The following is a 24,298-nucleotide window of genomic DNA, read 5'->3' on the forward strand; positions in this document are numbered from 1 at the left end:
CAGTTAAGAAAATGTCAGTTAAGATATAAAATGTTGTTGTAAGTAAAAGTAATCCAAACATTAACTGGTCATAAATTACATTATTTTTATGATGTTTGCATAAAGTTCAGCTAAATGACTGGAACTTTTATAGCAACAAGTGTTTAGCCATGTAATAATCTTTTAGCATTTTGTAGACAATTTATTTAGTGGATTAAGAAGGATATTAAATAAAGTATCAACCTCAAATCTACTGGAAATAATGTTTTCTTTTTTATTTTGTATTTATCAAATAAATATATTTTCAACATAAACACCTCAAGATTTGCAATGTTCCTAGAAATTGCTTTAGTAGTAAAAATTGCTACTTAAAGTGCATAACATGAATAATATTGCAAGTCATCGTACATTTTTTACTCGACAATATTTAGGTCCAGTGGCGGAACTATGGATGGTCAGGATACATTATAATCTATTTCCATTTTAAAATACTCTGGACCGAATCCTATTGTGATTATTTTAGTCTTAAATATTCTTTACAAACTTTTAATGTTGTTAAAAAGTCTTTTGAATTTAAAATGAGCTTCCATCATTTATATTGAACTACCCTCGATGCGACACGGTCTAGGTCTTAATCAATTTAATCTTTCCTAAACCTAGATCCATGCTTCCAAAGTATCACTATGCATTTATCAGGGACCGAGGGGGACTGTGCAGTTATATCCCTCCCAAATAATTTTGCTTCCATTTTGAATTTTGTAGCAAATCCCTACTAGCAAACAACTTTCTAGGATTCAGTGGTCAATAACCATACCACCTCCATTAAAGAATATGCTCCGAAGTCGCTCTTTATTCGTTATATTATTTGTATTTTATATAATTTGACGTTTAAAATTCTATTTTAAGAGCAACAAGTTTTTAAACCCTTGTCTTCAATGTATTTTTACACTGAAGAATTAAGTGATCGAACTAAACTATAAACGAGCTAAAACAGCCATGAGCCTTAAAGTTTTGGCTTAGCTGGAATCTTCTCCAATTTTTCATACAAACGATCAATTTCATCATTAAATCTTTTCGCTAACGTAAATCGTTTGGATTTAAGTGTTGGAGTTAGTAATCCATTATCTGGAGTGAATAATTGCGAATGAAGATGAATTCCTTTGACCTGAAATAATGACAGAAATAAGATGACGTGAAATAAGACTAGAGAAGAAAATTATCGAGTAAACACCTGTTCAAACGACGCCAACTTTGCTTCCTTTCCTCTGGAGATGATGTCATTCAGAATCATGTCATTGACGGCCTGAAGTTTGAAGTAATAGAAAGTACAAGCGTTTGAATGCAATGAAAAACATGTGGAATTTCTATGTTAATGTAGTACCGTATCCTGACATAATTCCACAAAACGTTTGTTTATGTTATTGTCTTTGGCCCATTTTGTAAGAATTTCTTCATCAGGAACAATGATTCCAACAAGAAATGACTAAATATTGGAAAGATTACATTATGCTAGATTGCAAACAAGAAATCATAAAATTATTCTTATTTTTATCAAGAAAAAAAGCCCAACATTTTAAGCGAATAAATATTCCAAATAAATGCCAGTAAATTTTCATCAATTTTTAATGAACAAACACGTTTCCTGACTGCCAAATCAAGAGCAATTTTTTTATTTCAAATCTCAACCCATAAGAAAGTTAGTGAATTGAGACGAATTTTGATCTCAGCAGTAAGCAAAAGATAACGTAATTTTTTACTGCAAATCCAAATCTCAAAAATTAAGAATCAAATCAAAATTTCAAGCAAAACTTCACAGCCATGTTCAACAACTCGCCCCAGTACCTTAAGACTAGAACCGTGTACAAAAGCTTGAGCGACGAAAGGACATTTGATGTAAACATTTTCAATTTTATCAGGAGAAATATATTCGCCCTAAAAGACACAATCACAAATAAGATAAATAAAAAAACAAAATATATAATGGTTGCTATCATTTATGTTTTATAAACCTGCGACAACTTGAAAATACATTTTTTCGACCAATTATTTTAAGCGTTCCATTCTATAAAACAAAACAGAAACATTATGAGCACCTCACCACATACTTAATCATTAAGTAAAAGATAATGTACACTATATTTGCATGAAAGTACGATAATACAAAAAATTGTTCATGATGACAAAATATTTTTCCTATCGTTTTCTTCTTAGAGAAATAAAATTAATATTAATATATTATAATAAATTATAATAAATTTCTTTCAAAGGAACTTGCTTCGTATTTGGTGTAAAAATTCTTGAAGTCAAATGTCTGTTTTTTAGTTATCATCTTCCTGAATTTGCTTACAGATAGTGTCTTAGCAAGAATTAACAACCAGTGAACGTCGTTTTTCCCACATTAATTTCGATAACAACAAAAAAACATTATTTTACATCCTTTGCTACTATGTAACTTCAACTGAGCTGTTTCCATTCTCCTACATCCCCTGTATGCAACCAGCCATCATTATCTAACATTTCAGATGTTTTGTCAGGATTTTTAAGATATCCTTTGAAGACATTTGGACCATAGACACATATCTTAAAAACAAAAATCATTCTTTCAATGCACAATCGTAACATAACATTAGCAAAGTAGAAAATAAAAAACAAGATTCGTTACTTCGCCTTGATTGTTTGAAGTAAAATAATTCATTTCTGGTACATCAACAAGTTTCACATAGTTACAGGCACTAGGTGATCCAACGTGACCTATAGGTACATACATGGATAAAATATAGTCACATGTTGGTATAGATATGTATAAGATAGGGTCACTTATAAGTATACAGATGGATAAAATATGTTGAAAAATTCCCAGTGAGTTATTTACTCTATATTGCGTAAAATACTTAGGAAAACATTGTACCATTATTAATTAGAAATGATCACAAAAACCTGGACATGACTACAATAATAGCGCTATCAACTGCAGGGCCTGGTACCTACGTCGCTAATATGAATGGGGTTTATAGGTAATTGTGACAATCTAACAAACGAGATGAACATTAAGTGTTCCCTTTTTTGCTCATTTTCTAGGATATTATAGTTCATTGTACATAAATAAAAGATGACAAAACACTTCAAATCAACTATTCAGACCCAGGCCCCACGCAACTTTACTTAGGTCTTAATGTCTTAATATTGACTTTCTCAACGTTAACAATATTACATTTTAAATGAAGTACCGCAGAAGTGTTTATACGGAAATACGTAGTACCTGGTGAAAGATCAAGTTTATTTGTCAGAGAAACAAGTGCTGTAGACTCAGTCTGACCATAACCTTCAAAAATCTTAATACAAAGAGAAATAAGATGTAACCATGGTAACACAGTTAAACGTGATGTCATAGATAAATACGAACCAAACATCCAAGAACGACTCTTAAAAACTCTAAAACTTTACCATCAATAGGAGCAGCACCTGTGAGAATGACATTTACATTTCCACCTAAAATTGCCTGTAAAGAAGAAAGTTGTCAGTTAGTTTCAATACCAGTCCCCCGAAAGAATGACGGCGAGTGCCCAGTGCAGCGAAATGTAATTTATAATTCATTGGCCAGGTGAGAGTAAAACAATTAGCGGGAAATATGAGGAAAATCACTGATCTCAATATCCTTGAAACATGATAAAAGCTTTTTTAATGAAACGAATGAAGTGTTTTATGAGTATAAAAATGTTGACGTAACGGGGCCTCATCGGTGACTTAACGGGCCCTCACTGGTGACGTAACATCATCCATGGTTTAAGGAGAATGCATTAATGTGGAAGGGATCTTCAAATGGTAACTTTAAACTGCCATCTTCAATGGCTCTTCCAAATTCAGACTCACCAAAAACACCTCCATCACTATTTCTGCCTGAACTGCCAATTTCCACTAGAGTAAACAAATACCTAGCATCACAAACTGCCAACAGAACAATGCTATGTGTTCCTACATGGAAATAAAAAATTGTTAAAAAATCATACTGTCTTAATCACAATATTCACAAACATGCAGTTTCACTTGACTTTTCCAACATGTAAGCAGCAAATTTACAATGTATATCGTTATCTAAGAACTCTTATTTACCTTTATAGTTAAAAAATGACGAACCTGCCACTGCCAGAGGGGGACCTTGCATGACTACATGTTTGCCATCAATGGCTCCACAACACATTAAAAGTTTCACAACGGCCAAAAATCTGTTGCGATTTTTTTCCATTTGCTTGTTGTGGAGGGAGGCTTGATAAACGGTTGCAACGCAGACCACAAAGCTTCGGAGGACTCCTCTACCATTTTGGTCATAGTAGCATGGCCAGGTCAAAAACTGAAGGCTATGCTTTGTTGAGAGTCGCATGTTGCTAAAAAACGAAGAGTAACAGCGAGGCGTTCTTCAGGATTCAAAGGCTCGCGGTATAAAGAATTCTTTTTCAAGTATGGCCCAACCAAACCAAGAAGTAAATCAAACCGCGAAGGGGTCATCCGAAAGTATTGATAAAATGATTCAGGATCATTTAACCTCATTTCTTGAATGAGCCGATGGTATTCCCCCAGTTCTTTTCGCCGCTTTAAAATATCTTCAATCCAAAACCTTTTTTTGTATTTATTCCTTCGTTTTCGTCTTTGGCGAAGCAAAACTAGAATTGCTAATTTTCGCTCCTCTTACGACGCCATTTTGAATTGCAGCACGCATTAAATTTATGCACAACGCAAAACGCAGCACTGGAGATTAAAAATCCCCGTGCGTTTTTATCTATGGATGTACGCACGAAAAAAAACGCAACAGTGGAATGCAGCCTCAAGACTTGTTCCACTCTGCTCAAATTTACGCACGTTGTACCAGTGTACCAGATGATACTGAGGGCCAAAGTTTGTCGTTCTGGAAATCTTTGTTTGAACTGATTGCGGGTTTTTTTGTAAGCTACCGGTTTCAAAAAACGTTTTCACAAGAAATGTGCCTTCTGCCATTCTTAATTGGAGCCACTGCGTTTGTAAAGCATACGATACAAGAAGAAGTTAAATTTGCATTAAGTCTGCAGTGATGATTAGCATTTAAAAGCCTTATGGGAGTAAATTTGAAAAAAAAAATGGAACTCCCACTGGCGGAAAATTGTGATTTTTATGAACTTTATTTGTAAAGAAATACTCCTTCATTTCACAACTGAAAGATTCGTACAACATGTCTTTTGAAAAGTAAATAAATAGTCTTAACATAAGTGCAAAAACCAAACGACTTTTTGAAATATATTCTGTGTTATTGAAATTTGAATTGGAATTTTTTGAAACACCCTGTACATAATGGTAAAATCTACAAAATATAAGTTCGCATCAATAAATTAACTATAAATTCAGCTGATTAAGTTATCATTTATTAACCTCGTGGTTTTTAAGACAACCTTCCCTTAGAGTTTGAAGGACCAGGGTTTAACTGAGTGTCTCTAATATAAGGGTCTTGGCATTTCAATTGTCAGGGGGAACAAAATTTTAAAAACTATCCCCCCAAAATTTAAAAATTCAGGCTTCAGTTCTGGCATTGAAGATGAAGAAGATCTTATTGTAATCTCTAGCATGAAATATTGAAAACTTATGTTGTCATACACGAAAATTTACGCAAAACACATTTTTTAAGAATTTCAAATTTTAGAGTTATTGCTTACTGAATTTGGGATCAAGTTTAGAATTAAACTAGCAAAGATTTCACACGTTTCTCTTAACTTATAGCAACAATTAGAACAACATGTGGGTTTCGATAATTAACAATCGTAAAATATAGTCAATAAAGGGCTGTTTACATGATCTTGGCTAACCGAGTTCAGTGAGGCGTAAAATCATTTCGACGCATTGAAAAGAGCCGAAACTTCAAGCGTAAAAATTACAACTGTTTGTTATTCGCCGCAAGTTATGCCTGTTGTAATTCCCGAATAAGGCCAAATTTGTTGTTTGATTTTGAATGCTATGCGTGTAGTTATTAAATCAGAATAATGTGAAAATGCTAAAGAACATTTATCTGATGATAAGTATTGAATCTTTTCCATTTGCCAAAATCATTTAACGGTTGGATGAATCCCAGCTACCCGGGATCATGTAAACAGCCCCTAAATTTTCTCGTATTGTAACTGAACATCTGTATTTATATATATATGTATAATTAACTGGCAACTTGTAAATATGTCATTCTTTCTGATGATGGTTTTTAAATAAAACAGAAATATTGCAGCGTAATTGTTTTGTTTTATAACTTTGTGGTTACATTATGAGTTACACAAGGTTACACTATTTGAGGTTACAAGATGCCCTTTTACGGAATATGCTTATTTTTAACTTTTTATTTCCAATTAGTTTTATATATCTCTTTCGACCATTTTATCATATATATATACTTGTCCAAACTCTTAGGCACCATATTCAAGTCATTTATGTCTTAAGAGTTGGAGCAGCTGCGACCAACATATTTAGTGTTTGTATTCGATAAAAAAGGCCCAGGTTTTAGCCACACTAACTTTTTCGTCCTCTCTTAGCTTATGGACAGATCTTTCGTGTTCACTATTCAATAAAAACACGATTCAATTAGCAAAATTTTCATTTTGTGGCAACTTATTAAAGTGCCACAGTCACGTTTGCTGCTGTGGAGGTTTCAAATTGATGTACGTTTCTAAGAAGGAAACAAATGTTTCCACATTTAATTAATTGGCTCAGCTATCAACTAATCAACGCAGGCGTTTTACTGCTTTTATTTTATATAATGCAAATTAAAGTTGTCAGTTGTCATTCGGGGAAGAAAAGAATACGAACTTGATTTATTTCTTCCACTATTATATTAAAGTGAAATGAAGAAGGAGTGTTTCGAGGAGAACACAATGAAAACTAAGAAGGAAACCAATTTCACGTAATTTATTATTGTAGAACATAAGATTGCTAGTTGAATTTACAGGCTTGCATTGGCTAGTTCTTGTGGAAACGACCGCATGTAGTGCACCTGTCATTATGAATAGTTTATGTATGTAAAAGTTTTATCGTGACTTGACATTCTTCACTTGCAGACTATTTAAGTTTTATACGATATGCTAATAAGATTTAGCTATGTCAAGGAAATGCTAAATACAAATGAGAGGACATAATTTCGGAGAGTTTAGATCAAATAAGTGAACTACAAATGTAAAAACAGCTGTCCATTTACTGAAATCCACTGTTTTTAATTAAAAATTTTTCTTGCTTGGTAGCTACAGTTGCTAGTAGCATAACTTATTATTTGCCAACCAATAAGATTCGTCCAATTTCATTAACATTATTCTATCTTAGATAGCAACCTGCAGTGTTTGACTGCGACTCTACGTCTGCTATGATAAGGAGCTTCACAAATTCTAGCATCATTTTTCTCTAGACTTTTTACGGTATATTGAAAAATTTCTGATTAGAACAAGTTCTTCACTCCTCTCGACACAGGTACGTCTGATTTACACGAATTTTGCCATATATAAGTAGACACGTTTGTTCAAAGAACAAAAATTTTTTTGATTGTTTGGTTTCTGATGTATGATGAAATGACTAACCAAGCGTTCAAAAATATACTGGCAATATTGCCAAAGTGATTCTTGTTGCTCTTATGATAGCTACTAAGTTAGTCTATTCTCAAGGAATAAGATTCATATCGTTTTAAATGTCACTATTTTCAGACATGGGATTTCTAGAGAAAAACTGCTTTGATGTGAGTCATAACAGGTCCCTGTTAGTGTTGTATATTTTCTATTAACCGAAATTTGTACTCTAAGGGCCATATGTAGTAAAATGCATCATAATATAACTACTCCTTGCGGTCTGCGTTAAAGAACTCGAGATTGACAACTTTTAGGCGGACACACATAATGTGTGTAGCATCGTGTTGTGACTCTTGGGGCCAGATGTTTTTTCAGTTAAGTTTCGTTTCGTAATTATTGCTCGCGCAAGCAATGGCCACTAACAGGTTGAATTGTTCGCCATGGCGGTTACTAAATGAAAAATGCAGACATGCGAACAAATAAAGAAAAGGGAAGCTGTAAAGCAGCACATTTGTTTTGACGTAAAGGAAGTTTCTTGTTTGGTTCGTTTTTAACCTTTTACTTTGTTCCTTATTCGCAGATATATGTGCTTTAATTCCCCTAGTTATTACTGTATTGTACATTATTTAATCAATCTTAGCACAAATCTTCGAATTAAACACTTCAAGTTATTGTAACAACAAACAATAAAAATGGCTGGCAAAAGTTTTAGCTAAGTAAAGGACCGATTACATGAAGCAATTTCAGCCGGGGCTAAGTTTCAGCCCAGGCCCGTTATAGTATCCTATCAAAATACTGTACGCGATTACATGAGAACAATTCTATGTACTGTGCCAGATGCATCGCTAGATCCGTAACTGGTATCTATCACGTTGTAGTTAGGACGGATTATAGCAAGCTCATTTATTTAAGTCAATGACCCTTTTTCCTCTTGGTTCCTTCTGAGTCAATTTCTTGAAAAATTGACTGCACAGCATGTTTAGGAACTTATGGGTACACTTGTGTTTAATTGAAGTTTATGCCAAACGGAACTATATCCTTTTAAGCAAACATGTGCGTCAACGAACTCCCTAATTTATCTCTCAAGGTCATCATAGTTGTAGTCAATAATTCGCGTTTTTTGCTAAAAACTGACCATTAGCCTTTTAATTGTAGCAATGCTAAATGCTTAACATACTGTATTTCATGAAGTTTTCTTAAAAACATACGAATTTCTTCATACTTAAATCCTTTATAGAAATTAAAGATAAGTCTTTCTAGGGAAAATTCTTCCTGCAACTTGTCTGAATCAGTGAACTCAATAACAAATTGGTAAAAATGAAATAAAAGAATTCTGAATCCAGAATCGAATCGTTTGACGCCATTTTGAATTTGATATTTTGGCGGCATATTGTACATTGTCCTTCCGCCGTGGAGTTTTGCTTATTGCCGTGGAGTTTTGTTTATTGCCGTGGAGTTTTGTTTATTGCCGTGGAGTTTTGTTTATTGCCGTGGAGTTTTGTTTATTGCCGTGGAGTTTTGTTTATTGCCGCGACACTTGTGGGCCACCGTAATTTTCAGTATACTCAGACAAAACAGTTTTATAAATCAATATTTTGTTTGGCTTTCGAAGTCTGCAATGGCTTCATCTTGAAAATTCTTCTTCGTGAATGATGCATTCTGGATCGGATCGATATCGACAAATATTTTTGTGGATGATGAACAATGATTAGCAAACCGTTCATTAGGAAAATAGAAACTTTGTACAATAGACAGAGAACATTCTCCTTCGGTTAAACACGGATAACGGGATAAGATCAAAATCTCGACAAAATATTGTCTATTCGAATATCTCATTTAATTCATTGCTTTAACATGACTAGAAAAATAAGATTACATGAGAATGATGACATGGCTATCATAGATGATGTCCTCCGATTGTCTGCTTTAATTTCTGTCCAATATTTTACTCAATGATTTTACCCAATGATAAATCCTGGATACTGACACTTGCATCAGATTTGCATATTTGTCTGTAATATTTAAGGCGAGAAACACCAGAATGAGAAGAATTTACGTAACCACGTCTATTATTATGAGAGGGTTGAAACAGGCAGATACGAGATCAAAAGTAAGACAAAAAATAAATGGTTATAAGAATTAGCAGTCGAGAGGGAATTGAAAACTTTTTCCAAACTCCAATGCTGTCAGAAAACGTGCAAAAACTAGAAGGATAGCGCGCAAATATATCTTTACAACATAAAATAGCAAACAATTTGTGGTTGAACTTGAAATCAACTTTTAAACTTGTCCCTGATCCATTAAAACCTTCAAAATAATACAGTAAATTAAATGGAATTTGATTAATATTCGTTTATGAAGTGTATTAACGAGATAATAATTGTCAGTAAATAAATGAGCTTATTGAAACTCGTTCTTTTGCGGTGAATTAAATTTTCGGAAAACTTTCTTTCCCTGTTCATGAATCATCTTTCATTTAGAGATATTCCCGCACTCAGATATTGACGTGATGCACATCAGTTTTTTTTGCAACAGTTTATTATTATGCAATAATAATTCAAAAATGTCTCTATCCTCTATCACAGAAAGATCATGAATGTAAAATATTTTGTTTGTTTCGTAGTAATGTATTGTTGAGTTATCTCCCACTGATTTTTGACATTATCATAATAATTTATGTATACTGCCACGTAGGAAAACACTGTTCATTATTGGGCAATCCTTTAACTAACAAGATTTTTTTGCGAGATCTGTGAAATATAAAGTTTAATAAAGGTACGTTACAAGTTAAGATATATTTTGATGAATTTCTTAAATTTCTAGTTTCTTTTCTCTCTCTTTAAAACAAATATAATCACACAACGGTTAATTGTCGTCTGTGATGTCCAAGATGTAATATAAAATACAAATTCTCTTTGACTTATGTTCATCAAATACAATAAAGTTCTTTTTGTCTCTCAATGGTTGTAAATTGTGCTAACTTCATGTTGTATTTCTACACTAAAATATTGTTGTAATGTCTAAGTCTATATTGTTAATATAATGGCTTCCTTGAATATTCACAGGTAACTTTAAACTTCACGACGGAGATGGTTATTCGTTATGGCACTTAATGTTTATGGACAAATAATCATTAATGAAGTTTGATGAAATGAAAAAATGTAAGTTGTCTTAATTCAAATTAATGCGTCGCAAATTTTTGAATTTCTCATAAGTTATCATTTTATCTAAGGGTGAATTAATAAAAATCAACTGTAATAACACATTTGCACCATCATTTGGTTATATAATATTATATTATGATGAACTTGGATCAAATTAAATGGTCTTGTCCAACAATACATTTCTGAGTTTTACCCTTTCTTAATACGCTTCTGCATGAAGTACACGAATACATTGTCCTTATCACGTGCTAGCTAATACTCTTTTATAGTTAAGTGTCTCTCAATCATATGTATCACTATAGGGCAATTTATGTGCACTTATTCCAATTTTCCCTCAATAATTAATGATGATCGTTATAGGGCAATGGATTTAAATGACGATGAAAAACGATGGTGTATTTATGGAATCGTACTTAATAATGTTTTGATCCCAGCTGTTCGACCTTACCTGGAAAATAATATTTTAAATGAGTATAATGGATTAAAGAAATCTCATAATATTCATGTTCAAAAGATTCACAACTTTCCTTCACCAAAATATTCCCACGATCTACATTATGAAAATATCAGCAATAATGAAACCAAGGTTAAGAAGAAATTTAACTATGAAGTTAAGTCACATGTCGACTTTGGAAAACTGTTCCTTCAAAACCACATGGCAAAGTTTAACAATTACGACAGTTGTGACGCATCAGTAGTGCTTAATTTACTAGAAAGGATCCCAATTTTTTCCAACCCGATCCAGAATGCGGCAAAAATTGTTAGAGAAAATAGAAATTCTTGGGCTCACCCAATATTTAAGGAATGGAACGAAGAAAATTTTCAAACGAAAAGCGAAAATATGGAGAAAATTGTGAAAGAATTGTGTTTAGCAAATAAAGATGAAGTTTTGAATGTTATCAATTATTGGAAAGATCAAGGTATATTTTTCATTATTATATCATTGAGTGGGTTTTATTAACGTTTTGCAGAACGTATGAAACAAAAAATTAGTTATAACATCTTCATCTAAAACATCCCAGCAATATCGGTGTGTCGTTATATCGTATATTTAATATCTTTTATCAACACCATTTTAATTACATTTTACAGCTTTGGCATTGCGGACAAGCGATCGTACTTTATGTGAAGAGTTAAAAGATCACATTAACAGACTTTTAAAGGAAGTTGAAGAAACGAAATTTGAAAACGAAGAGTACAAAAAGTTAGTGCAAGAGACGCTTGACAAATTTTCACCTTGCATTAAAAAAATGGATCAGTTAGAAAGACGTGTTGAGAAAGTTGAAGGCAAAGTTGAGAAAGTTGAAGACAAAGTTGATAAAGTTGAAGACAAAGTTGAGAAAGTTGAAGACAAAGTTGAGAAAGTTGAAGACAAAGTTGAGAAAATTGAAGACAAAGTTTACAAAGTTGAACACAAAGTTGAGAAAGTTGAACACAAAGTTGAGAAAGTTGAACACAAAGTTGAGAAAGTTGAAGACAAAGTTGAGAAAGTTGAAGACAAAGTTGAGAAAGTTAAAGACAAAGTTGAAAAAGTTGAAGACAAAGTTGAAAAAGTTGAAGACAAAGTTGAGAAAGTTGAAGACAAAGTTGAAAGTTGAAGACAAAGTTGAGAAAGTTGAAGACAAAGTTGAGAAAGTTGAAGACAAAGTGAAAATTGAAGACAAAGTTACAAAGTTGAACACAAAGTTGAGAAAGTTGAACACAAAGTTGAGAAAGTTGAACAAAGTTGAGAAAGTTGAAGACAAAGTTGAGAAAGTTGAAGACAAAGTTGAGAAAGTTGAAGACAAAGTTGAGAAAGTTGAAGACAAAGTTGAGAAAATTGAAGACAAAGTTTACAAAGTTGAACACAAAGTTGAGAAAGTTGAACACAAAGTTGAGAAAGTTGAACACAAAGTTGAGAAAGTTGAACACAAAGTTGAGAAAGTTGAAGACAAAGTTGAGAAAGTTGAAGACAAAGTTGAGAAAGTTGAAGACAAAGTTGAGAAAGTTGAAGACAAAGTTGAGAAAGTTGAAGACAAAGTTGAGAAAGTTGAAGACAAAGTTGAGAAAGTTGAAGACAAAGTTGATAAAGTTGAAGACAAAGTTGAGAAAATTAAAGACAAAGTTTACAAAGTTGAACACAAAGTTGAGAAAGTTGAACACAAAGTTGAGAAAGTTGAAGACAAAGTTTACAAAGTTAAAGACACATTTGAGCAACTTCATCAAAGCGTTATTAATGGTATAATTTTAAAACAACAAAATTTCAAGTGCAGATTTATAAATTAAACAACACAAAACACACTAATGAAAATTTTAAACAAACTAAGCTATTGAAATAGTGTGAACAATTTGCAAAATGTTAACAATAAACCATTAGTGCTATATATAGAAATGCATTAAAGAATAAAGACGGGATGTCTTTCAAACAAAACTTACCTTAACATTGTATTTTCATAGATTTCGCCATTTGTGACCGCGATATCAAATTACACTACCGAAAATTCAATCAAAAAACAAGAAAATGGTTGATCAACGATTTCTCTGCTTGGTTCGATGAACCTGGAGAATCAAGAGCTTTTGTATTTATGGGAGATGCTGGAATTGGTAAAACAGTTATGTCAGCTGCTATCGCTCAACGCGCTAAGGATGATGGGAAGTTAGGAGCAGCATTCTTTTGTAGACATTATGATGGTACACGTCGTGATCCAAAATCTCTCCTGGCCAGTGTTGCTTATCAGTTAGGTAAACATTTTCCTGATTATTTAAAATTATTGGGAGGGGTGTCTGGAATACAAAAACGACTAAACGATACAACACTAGGCGTTCAAGAAATTTTTACTAAGTTTTTCGAAGAACCACTAAGTAATCTTAAGACTTTTTCAAAAACTCTCATTGTGATCGATGCTTTAGATGAGGCAGATTATGATTCGAAAAATGAATTTTTTGATGTGGTAACTTCTCGTTTTCCCCAACTTCCACAATGGCTACTTTTCTTTATAACAACACGTCCAGAAAATTACACGCAATTTACTTTGAAAAATTACAATCCATGTGTAAAGATTTGTTCAGGAATTGCGAATAATGCTAAGGCTTATGAAAAACATGAACAAGATATTCAAACTTTTTTTGAAAATCAAGTCGACTTCACTGGTAAATCATTTTCTGCAAAAGAAATTACAAAAAAATGTAAAGGAATGTTTTTGTTTGCACATTATCTTGTCAAAACTCTCAAAGATTCATCTGAAACGGATCTTGAAAAATGCCCAAAAGATATTGATGATTACTTTCTTAAAAATTTTAAACGTATTTATGAGAAAGTTGGAGAAGATTTCTATAAAAAATTGTTAGGTTGTGCAGTGGTTGCTCCTTCACCTCTTCCTAGTTCGTTTATTCCTTTTCTTTTAAAGAAAAGAAATTTAAATCTTGACGAACAAGAAGTAATTGATGCTATTTCACTGTTTTTTTCTTGTGATGAAGAAAAATTCACGTTTCTTCACAATCTTATACCTGACTGGCTCTCTGATAAAAAGCGCGCTTCGCGAAAGTTCGTAATAGATAAAACAGAAGCACAAATTTTCTTTAAGGAAATTGTCATCGAACTTTTGACATCATTCCTGGAGAATGGACTACCATTCAATGACTCAGATGAAAATTCCGTTGTCTGTTACATCCTCACAATTGAGTTTCGTTATCTATTTGATCTTTCAACTAAAAACTCTGAATTGTCGAGAATATTTTTTCAGTGTTTTACTAACTGTGAGTTTCTCAAACAACGAATACAAAGCAGTACATCAGGTATTTTTTCCATTTTAAATGACATTCACTTTGCAATTGGAAATATTGAGTTAAAAGAAGATGAAAAACAAACTGTTAAGGAACTACTGTCTATTCTTGAAAATGACAGTTTTTATTTGGTAGATAACCCTGATCTTTTGGACTCCTGTCTTTCAAGGTTATCCTCGAAGGTCAGAGAAGCATTTATATCAAAGCATTCAAACCAATGTAGATTGCCGAATATTATTTTAAATGACGACATTAATAGTTTAAAAATTAAGTGTGACGTCTATGCTTATTCAACAGACAGAACTTTGTTGGCAGGAGGAAAAGGAAACGTTCTTTATCTGTTTGAAACATCTTTTTTTCAACAAAAATTTGATCCCTTTCAGTTAAACGTGGACAAGATTCATTGCTTAGCATTCTCTCCTGACGACAAATGGATATTTTTTGGGACATTAAGATTCTGGTTTTCCGTAGACGAGAGAATGACAGTTGAGAAAACTCAATTTCCACAAACTGATACATTTTATAACTGGGCTTCTTTTGTTGAACATGAACATGTAAATTACATAGCGGTAAGAGCGGAAAATGTTGAATGTCGACGTGATGATGAATGTATATTTTCCGTCACTCCTGAGAAATATCCCACTTCTTCCAAACACCAAATCTGGAATGTCAAAACAGGGGATCATGTGTTCAAGCTCATGTGTGAAAGTGATCTTAATAATCAATGGAAACTGAATTCTTTTTTCTACATATGGCATTTTTTTCCATATACTCTTTATGAAACAATCTTCCATGAAGTCTTCATACATGAATTATCTCCAAACGAATTTCTCCAATATTTCTTGGTAAATCAATTTACATTTGATAAATCTAATGTAAAAATCTGCGACCATGGGATTTACTTTATGAATGATTATCAGAAAAAACGGCTCATCAAGGGAAATATGGTTTTGCCATCTAATTTGAATCATCGTTTTGGGCTTCTCGAAGATAGAGTATCGATTGTCAAGGAAGACTCCGTTTTCATTCACAACATGCCAATATCTTTACATAATCTGATTTGGGGCGATGTAGTTTGTTTGTCTAGTGACAAAAATTGGTTGCTTCTTAAACATAAATATCAATTTCATTTGTACAAATTTGATCATTTTCTAGATCATGACGAGGTTCACTTTAAGGACGATACTGTTGAGACTAGCCATGATAGCGTCAAGTTCCATGGTGTTATGGAAGGAAACTCAGATATATTTGGTTTCACGCATAATAACAACGCTATCATTTACAAAAATAGAAAAAATCTTTTTGCTTGGTTTTTGGATAGCAACAAGCATTTTGAAAGTGTTTCCAGATTTTTCCCTTTGCTTTGTATGGATGAGAAGTTTGTATTTCGATCGAATGGCGAAGAAAAAACGATTTCTTTACGAGACCTTCCTGCAGATTTTTTAAACTCAAACTTTCATAAAGACAACGTAGCCTTCCAAGTTAGACACATTTGATGCAAATAAATTCACATTCTCTTATGATAGACGGTATTTTGTAAAATGTTCTAATTCTGAACTTAAAATTTTTTCCGCCGATTCCTTTTTCTCCACTTCTGAAATAGTTCATAAACTGAAGAATGGTGAATCAGATTTCCATTTTGTGTTGTTTTCTCCAGACTCGTCCTTGATTCTATTTTGCACCAATAACAAGGATTCTCGTCGTCAAACCATTTACGTCTGGTTTGTGAAAGACAAAGTTTTAAAGCTTTTCCTTCCTAAAAATAATTGGATAGAAGTAGACACTTGTTGTTCTTCGATGAATAACCGCAAAATCATCTTGTGTAAAGGAACATCAATTTGGATATACGACTGTGATGGAAATATAGCCACTGAACCAACCACGCGTTCATTTCAATTAGGTAATAAACAGGAGAAGTGTAACCATTGTATTCTATCGTCTGACGACAAAATGTTAGCTTGCTGTGTAGAAAATAGAATAATTTTTTATGAGTTGCTAAGTGCTCCTGAAAAAGCATCTCAATTTGAGCATTCATGCATGGTTAAGTGTTGCTATTTTATGGGAAGAAACAAATATGTTTTGTTTCAAGATATTGTAGGTTACATGTTCATGTTTGATCTGATTCAATGGAAACTTGTAACACACTTTAAAGCTGAAGCTTCAGTTAAAATTTTTAAACTTACTGATTGCGAAATAACTTGTATTCAACCAAATGGTAAAATCAATTTTCTCGTTATTGACGGTTTAAAGGATTGGTCAGGCAAGGATTACAATCTACCTTATAATTTGTATGTGAGCGACTTCGCACCTTTTACAAACAGTGATGATGACGATTATTGCATTGATAGTGAATTTTGGCAATTTGAAAGTAATGAAAGTGATGATGACGATTATGGCGATTATAGTGAATCTTCGCAATGTGAAAGTAGTGAAAGTGACGATGAAATGGTTTAACAATGTAGCTTATAACTTATGTGTTTTGTTAATTTCACTAATAGTGATAATGAAGTCGACAGTACCACCGACAGTGTGAAATGTCAACTGAAATTATTTTGAAGGTCCAGGGCTGCATCGTTGAGATGTTACAAGAAATGAAAACTTTTGTCATAAAAACTCATTTCATTTATTTTTTATGTATAATGACTATAATCTACGCCTCCATCAAAGCATCGAATTTTTTCTAAACAAAATAGAAAAGGAAAAATTTGCTAAACGAATTTTCATAATCGTATATTTACCAACCACTATAAATGAGGGTTATTGAGAAAGCCAGCTTCTTTACCGGGGGGTGGCACAGTCATACAAACGAAATTAATATTTTGCGGTCAGAAGAAAATGTAGATAAATTATATCAACTTATTTGCTGACATATTCAAATTTCAAAACATACCTTCACATTTTTATGAACGTATATTTTAGAATTAAGATTTTTCTGCTGGTTAAGTCCGCAAATGTTTGCAGTATATTGTATTGTGAAAATATGCCCCCCTCCATACTCCGCGCCTAAATCATCAACCTGAAACATGCAAAGTTGTTGATAACTTGATCATCTAAGGCCGGTTGCAGGAACCTTGGATAGCGTTATCCATTGGATAGAAAAAATTTTCAAACTTGTAAAAAAGGTGTTTATACTTTTTTACGACAAAGAAATTCCGTAATCTTAAAAACAATGTTTTATTTCAGTGATTGCTTATTAGGAATCTTATAATTATTGCTTTTTGAAAACGTTTTATAAGAGTTAAAAAAATTGCTATCCAATGGACAACGCTATCAAGGCTTCGTGCAACCGGCCCCTGTTCCCAAGTTTCTTAAATTTTCTGCCTTTTTCAATAACTTTAAAAAACATTTGCTTAAGAACGTCATCTTAAAATCAAACTTTTTGTGAAGATAACACAGCTGTGTTGTGTAATAGTTGAGAATTCTTGATCTTAGAGATTGGGGAAAGTTAATAATTTAGAGATAGAAATGTTATATGTTGTGTAAACATGTAAATTTGTGGCTCTATTTCAGAAAAACATAATGAAAAAACTACCTTTTTTACACTTTTTAACAATTTATAGCAATGTTTAGAAAATCGTTTTGAGACAATTATTGATGTTAATGAGTCATTTCGTTCTGAGACCCGTGGACATTAAGTGAAAAAAATAATCTTATTTAAATCAAATATCACCCACTACGACTTAACCCACCCGTCGTATTGAAAAAAGTCATCTTAACGACAATCTTCAACATCAAATTAATTAGTGAACATTGCTATAAATCTAATTATTTACTTGTCGATATAATTCTAGATATTTGTAGTATAAATAAACAATACTATAAGAACCATGTTTATATGAAAGGTGAGACAGGACTTGACAAGTCTTTGTCACTTACCAAACAACAGTAGGGATCCTACCAAAGACGAAATGTTTTTCGACACGTAAATCATTCTTCATTTCCGACAAAAAAATATGAAAAGCTGATATGACATCACAGACTTGTCTTTAAACAGAAAATTATCAAATGTTGCTACCCTACCCCCACAAAAATAAATAAAACGTTTCGTTTAAACAAGCCTCAGGTTTCGTCTCTCCATTAATAAACAGACCTTAATTTAGAAATTGTAGATGTCAGTTAAGATAAAAAATGTTGTTGTAAGTAAAAGTAATCCAAACATTAACTGGTCATAAATTACATTATTTTTTATGAAGTTTGCATAAAGTTCAGCTAAATGACTGGAACTTTTTATAAGAACAAGTGTTTAGCCATGTAATAATCTTTTAGCATTTTGTAGACAATTTATTTAGTGGATTGAGAAGGATATTAAATAAAATATCAACCTCAAATCTACTGGAAATAATGTTGTTTTTTTATTTTGTATTTATCAAATAAATATATTTTCAACATAAGCACCTCATGATTTGCAATGTTCCTACAAATTGCTTTAGTAGTAAAAATTGCTACTTAAAGTGCATAACATGAATAATATTGCAAGTCATCGTACATTTTTAGTTCGACAATATTTAGGTCCAGTGGCGGATCTATGGATGGTCAGGATACATTACAATCTATTTTCATTTTAAAATACTCTGGAGCGAATCCTATTGGGATTATTTCAGTCTTAAATATTCTTTATAAACTTTTAATGTTGTTAAAAAGTCTTTTGAATTAAAAATAAGCTTCTATCATTTATTTTGAACTACCCTCGATGCGACACGGTCTAGGTCTTAATCAATTTAATCTTTCCTAAACCAAGTTTCATGCTTCCAAAGTATTAGTATGCATTTATCAGGGACCGAGGGGGACTGTGCAGTTATATCCCCCCCAAACAATTTTGCTTCCATTTTGAATTTTGTAGCCAAATCCCCTACTAGCAACAAACTTTCCAGGATTCAGTGGTCAATAACCATAGCACCTCCATTAAAGAATATGCTCCCCAGTCGCTCTTTATTCGTTATATTATTTGTATTTTATATAATTTGACGTTAAAATTCTATTTTAAGAGCAACAAGTTTTTAAACCCTTGTCTTCAATGTATTTTTACCCTGAAGAATTAAGCGATCAAACTAAACTATAAACGAGCTAAAACAGCCACGAGCCTTAAAGTTTCGGCTTAGCTGGAATCTTCTCCAATTTTTCATACAAACGATCAATTTCATCATTAAATCTTTTCGCTAACGTAAATCGTTTGGACTTAAGGGTTGGAGTTAGTAATCCATTATCTGGAGTGAATAATTGCGAATGAAGATGAATTCCTTTGACCTGAAATAATGACAGAAATAAGATGAGGTGAAATAAAACTACAGAAGAAAATTATCGAGTAAAAACCTGTTCAAACGACGTCAACTTTGCTTCCTTTCCTCTGGAGATGATGTCAAAAAGAATCATGTCATTGACGGCCTGAAGTTTGAAGTAATAGAAAGTACAAGCGTTTGAATGCAATGAAAAACATGTAGAATTTCTATGTTAATGTAGTACCGTATCCTGACATAATTCCTCAAAACGTTTGTTTATGTTATTGTCTTTGGCCGATTTTGTAAGAATTTCTTCATCAGGAACAATGATTCCAACAAGAAATGACTAAATATCGGAAAGATTTCATTATGCTAGATTGCAAACGAGAAATCATGAATTCATTCTTATTTTTATCAAAAAAAACAAAGCCAAACATTTTAAGGGAATAAATATTCCAAACAAATGCGAGTACATTTTCATCAATTTTTACTGAACAAACACGTTTCCTGACTGGCAAATCAAGAGCAATTTTTTATTTCAAATCTCAACCCATAAGAAAGTTAGTGAATTGAGACGAATTTTGATCTCAGCAGTAAGTAAAAGATATTGTAATTTTTTATAGCAAATCCAAATCTCAAAAATTAAGAATCAAATCAAAATTTCAAGCAAAAGTTCACAGCCATGCAGAATAACTCGCCCCAGTACCTTAAGACTAGAACCGTGTACAAAAGCTTGAGCGACGAAAGGACATTTGATGTAAACATTTTCAATTTTATCAGGAGAAATATATTCGCCCTAAAAGACACAATCACAAATAAGATAAATAAAAAACAACAAAATATATAATGGTTGGTATCATTTTTGTTGTATAAACCTGCGACAACTTGAAAATACATTTTTTTCGACCAATTATTTTAAGCGTTCCATTCTATAAAACAAAAACAGAAACATTATGAGCACCTCACCACATACTTAATCATTAAGTAAAAGATAATGTACACTGTATTTGCATGAAAGTACGATAATACAAAAAAAAATTGTTCATGATGACAAAATATTTTTCCTATCGTTTCCTTCTTAGAGAAATAAAATTAATATTAATTACAGCAGGCAGAAATAATTACTCCCTACTTTCATCCGCCCCAAGGTAAAACTACACATAAATCTTACCCGTGGTACCACTTGTGAAACAAATTGTGTAAACATCGTCAGGTTTAGCAGGCTGAAATAAATCACCACAAAATCCCATTATTTTGAACAAATACATAAATTTTAAAACAAAGAAGAGAAAATCGCCTAGAAAAAGATAACATACAGACATTTTCCAAGGATTCCAGTGTCCCATTAACTAAAAAATAAGAAATGAACACAAATCATTAAGCATGAGAAATTCTTGTACTTAATTAACCAAATCCAACAAAGAATTCTTACCATAACATCTTCAAATGACTTTACAGTTATTCCAAGTTTTTTAAAGTTTCCTCTCTCGTCTTTTGTCACATCACCAATTTTTATAATATGCTTGAGTTTAGGACATTGATGAACTGACTCCAATAATATTGGCAGCTTGATCTCATCACACACAACTAATGATAACTCAGCTGAATATAATTTGAAATCAAATGTCATCGACAGATGTTTCTTAATCACCATTGTAACTCCAACATCTTAGTAAACATACCATGGTTTATGATGTAGATACATGCTTCAACACCTAAACTCTCATACAGTGGAACAGATACAAAGGAAAACATAACACAGGCTCTGTCCATTAACATCCACTGAAAATAAAATAAAACATTACAGATCAAAATATGACCAATCTAAGTCAAGAATCATAATGTGTGAAACCTCCAATTTGTTCACAGCATAAATGCCAAATGTCATTTCAGTTGATGGTTTGTAGCCAAGTTCCATTATCCCAGATCCTAGAGCAAGTGCTTTTTGATGCACCTAAAATTTGGTAAAACTATAACTCATAAGGACTTCAGGCACTATAGATATAGTTTGTAGTAAATATGAGAACTACCTGATTGTGTGTTAACCATGAATATTTCCCATTAACTATCGTACCAAGATATGGCTGGTCACCTGTAGAGTGCATTAATAAATGAATACTTCATCAAATAACTTACAAAAATAAATAAACACAAAAATTAATTAACCAGAAATTTGAGTTCCTTTCTCATATGCTTCATAAACAGTAGTAATTCCTTGATATGACACCACCAACTCTTCTGAAAACAGAGATCTTTTTGCACCAGGATATTCCTATTCAAATAGAGAAAATACATTTAACAATGAAATATTTATTAAATTTGCTAATGGAAGGTATTGTACACTGCATTGCTAGGGATGGGAAAGTGAAAATAGTTTTATTTCACATGTGCAATAAACACACGAGGCAAGTCCCCCGCTGAATGTCCCTGGATTCATTTATAATAAAATGTTAAATGGGGTATTCATTTGTTTCTGTTAAAAGGAAATGACATCACATATTGTATAACTCTCAACTAGATTATTAATCACGTGACCAATGTACTTATATTTTTTGTTTCGCCTTGTAAAAGAGCACATGTTATGTTAAAATATATTCTCAATCATTATGGGTTAAGCCTAGGCCACACTATCGTCTATATTCACGAAAACGAAAACGAAACGAAAATTCGTTCACGAAATGCATGCCAGACACGACGAAAAATTACAAGCATGTTTGCAAAGCCAAAACTTTTTTTGGGCAATAAGCAAGCGGCGTTTTTGACGTATTAGAAAAAATGGCGATCTTTAAAAGAAAAAGATTACTTCTTCTTAAGAAAAAGTTACTGCTTTTTCAAATATCAATAAAAGTGGTCGCCACCATTTCCAATTCGGCTCGTCAGTGGCAGCAACACCACTAGCTCCTCTAAGATCGTACTGCCTTTTGTACTGCATGAGTGAATCACGCAGATTAGCCCACTTTTTCATGATAGTGTCAACTGTAAAATGTTTAAAAAATAATGGAAATGCATGATTTGATATAAAAAGTGTGTCGCGGACTATCAATAATACTCACTATCCCACGCCAAGTCCGTAATTTTATTAAATTCATCCAAAACATCTTGCCAGTGATTTCTTTTCTTGTTCCTCGAGTCCTTATAATCCTGGTGACTTTTATCATACAAAATTGGTTTTTCTCGCATCAGATTTATCAAAACCTCTTGCCACTCCGCCATGTTTGAGTACAAAGTCTGATATTACTAACCAAAGTATGCGTTTTCTTTGACGAAAAAGGTCAAAACTTCAACTCTTCTCATATGCAAGAAAACGAAATTTTCGTCGAGTTTTCGTTCTAGATTTTCGTTGCGTAAGTTTTCGTTCTACTATTCGTCGATATGGACGATAGTGTGGCCTAGGCTTAAATCTAACATGATGAATAATGATTAGCAAACCGCTCATTAGGAAAATAGAAACTTTGTACAATAGACAGAGAACATTCTCCTTCGGTTAAACACGGATAGCGAGATAAGATCAAAATCTCGACAAAATATTGTCTATTCGGATACACTGATCTGATATTAGACTGGATATAGCTTCTATAGGTAGCAAAAGTGAAGCCTAATTATATATGCAAAATTCACTTCCGGGTACCACAAGAAATACAAATTACTAATATAGAAATGTATGGCGGATAACGTTTACATACAAGGATTTTCGAATATTTAAGGCATTTCGTGACCTTTTACTAATCTTAAGCATATGCCATCGATAAAACAAGTTATGTTAATCAATTTGACATCAAAATGATACCAATATCTGCAAAATATCGGCGTTCGTGTTCAATTGAACATTGCGCGTGCAAGAATCGAATTTGCCCCATCGTTGCAAAGGCAAGATAATTCACAGCTCATTTTCCAAGTTCAGAGGCAGTTATGATCTAGAATGAGTTTCGATGCTTAAAAATTCGTTTAGTACCTTTCTTTTATCATTCTTTATTATCTAGACATTGTTTTGTGTAAATTTTGCCGTGACTTTCTAAGCTGGGTACTGTTGTTTTAGGAACAAGACAATTTACTAAGCTTTCTTCCTCTCTTTATTCTTATTTTCAATTCTGTTTTTATTTTATAAAAATAATACAATCACCACATCTTGCTGTAGCATTTGTATATGGCCATGAATAAGTATGGTTGTTATTGACAAAAGTATCCAACATTTTTAACAATTACAATCTATACCGTAGCATCAGGAATTGTATTCCCATGTGGTAAACTGCCATCTGAAGTGAAAAGCACCTTTCTATTTTACTGCATACTTGAATAACAATAGCTGTTGGTTTGAATCAAAGTACTCATGTCTTTTAAAGACAGGAAAGCAGATTCACTTTAGTAATTTTTTCAACCAACAGCTTCTTAATAAGTAGGGCAGGTGGTTTTCTTTGGCAGCATCTGCCTATAAAATTAGCCATGTATAGTATTGCAATCACTTTAAATTCAGAAACAATGGAAAAGCTGTGTGCACTACTATAATCTTGATAATCATCACAGTATATGTTTTGTCTACAAACAGAAGTAATTTGTTTCAAACCAACAGCTATTGTTATATCAACATGAAACAAGGCAGGATGGTGTTTTCAGCTTCTGATGG

At 32.7% G+C, this 24,298-nt stretch overlaps 3 protein-coding genes and 1 pseudogene across 6 annotated transcripts in view; 3 read left to right on the plus strand and 1 right to left on the minus strand.

Moving 5' to 3' along the window:
* The window catches only part of LOC124447733, a 117,574-nt gene extending 98,785 nt beyond the window's left edge, over window positions 1-18,789 (plus strand). The window contains exons 6-7 of one of the 2 annotated variants that reach the window (XM_046998719.1): window positions 13,136-13,420; window positions 15,617-18,789. In XM_046998719.1, coding sequence (XP_046854675.1) covers window positions 13,136-13,420; window positions 15,617-15,957 — 626 coding nt within the window. In that variant the 3' untranslated portion in view covers window positions 15,958-18,789. Of the gene's footprint in view, window positions 1-13,135 lie in introns of both variants that reach the window. The other variant, XM_046998718.1, reaches the window with a different exon arrangement.
* Window positions 1-22,934, minus strand: part of LOC124447747 — a 36,882-nt pseudogene extending 13,948 nt beyond the window's left edge.
* LOC124449606 overlaps window positions 1-24,298 on the plus strand; it is an 85,025-nt gene that overhangs the window by 51,146 nt on the left and 9,581 nt on the right. The gene's annotated exons all lie outside the window — the stretch shown is intronic.
* LOC124447738 (DNA repair protein RecN-like) overlaps window positions 1-24,298 on the plus strand; it is a 63,799-nt gene that overhangs the window by 7,668 nt on the left and 31,833 nt on the right. Inside the window, exons 1-5 of one of the 3 annotated variants that reach the window (XM_046998738.1) lie at window positions 7,301-7,443; window positions 10,230-10,310; window positions 10,601-10,696; window positions 11,060-11,619; window positions 11,792-12,335. The exons of 1 other annotated variant lie outside the window; for it this stretch is intronic. In XM_046998738.1, the coding sequence (XP_046854694.1) occupies window positions 10,695-10,696; window positions 11,060-11,619; window positions 11,792-12,297 (1,068 nt within the window). In that variant the 5' untranslated portion in view covers window positions 7,301-7,443; window positions 10,230-10,310; window positions 10,601-10,694 and the 3' untranslated portion in view covers window positions 12,298-12,335. Of the gene's footprint in view, window positions 1-7,300; window positions 7,444-10,229; window positions 10,311-10,600; window positions 10,697-11,059; window positions 11,620-11,791; window positions 12,336-24,298 lie in introns of those variants that run through there. One more of the 3 variants, XM_046998737.1, reaches the window with a different exon arrangement.

Source organism: Xenia sp. Carnegie-2017, unplaced genomic scaffold, assembly GCF_021976095.1.
Source record: "Xenia sp. Carnegie-2017 unplaced genomic scaffold, XeniaSp_v1 HiC_scaffold_23, whole genome shotgun sequence".
In the NCBI taxonomy this organism is placed as follows: domain Eukaryota; kingdom Metazoa; phylum Cnidaria; class Anthozoa; order Malacalcyonacea; family Xeniidae; genus Xenia; species Xenia sp. Carnegie-2017.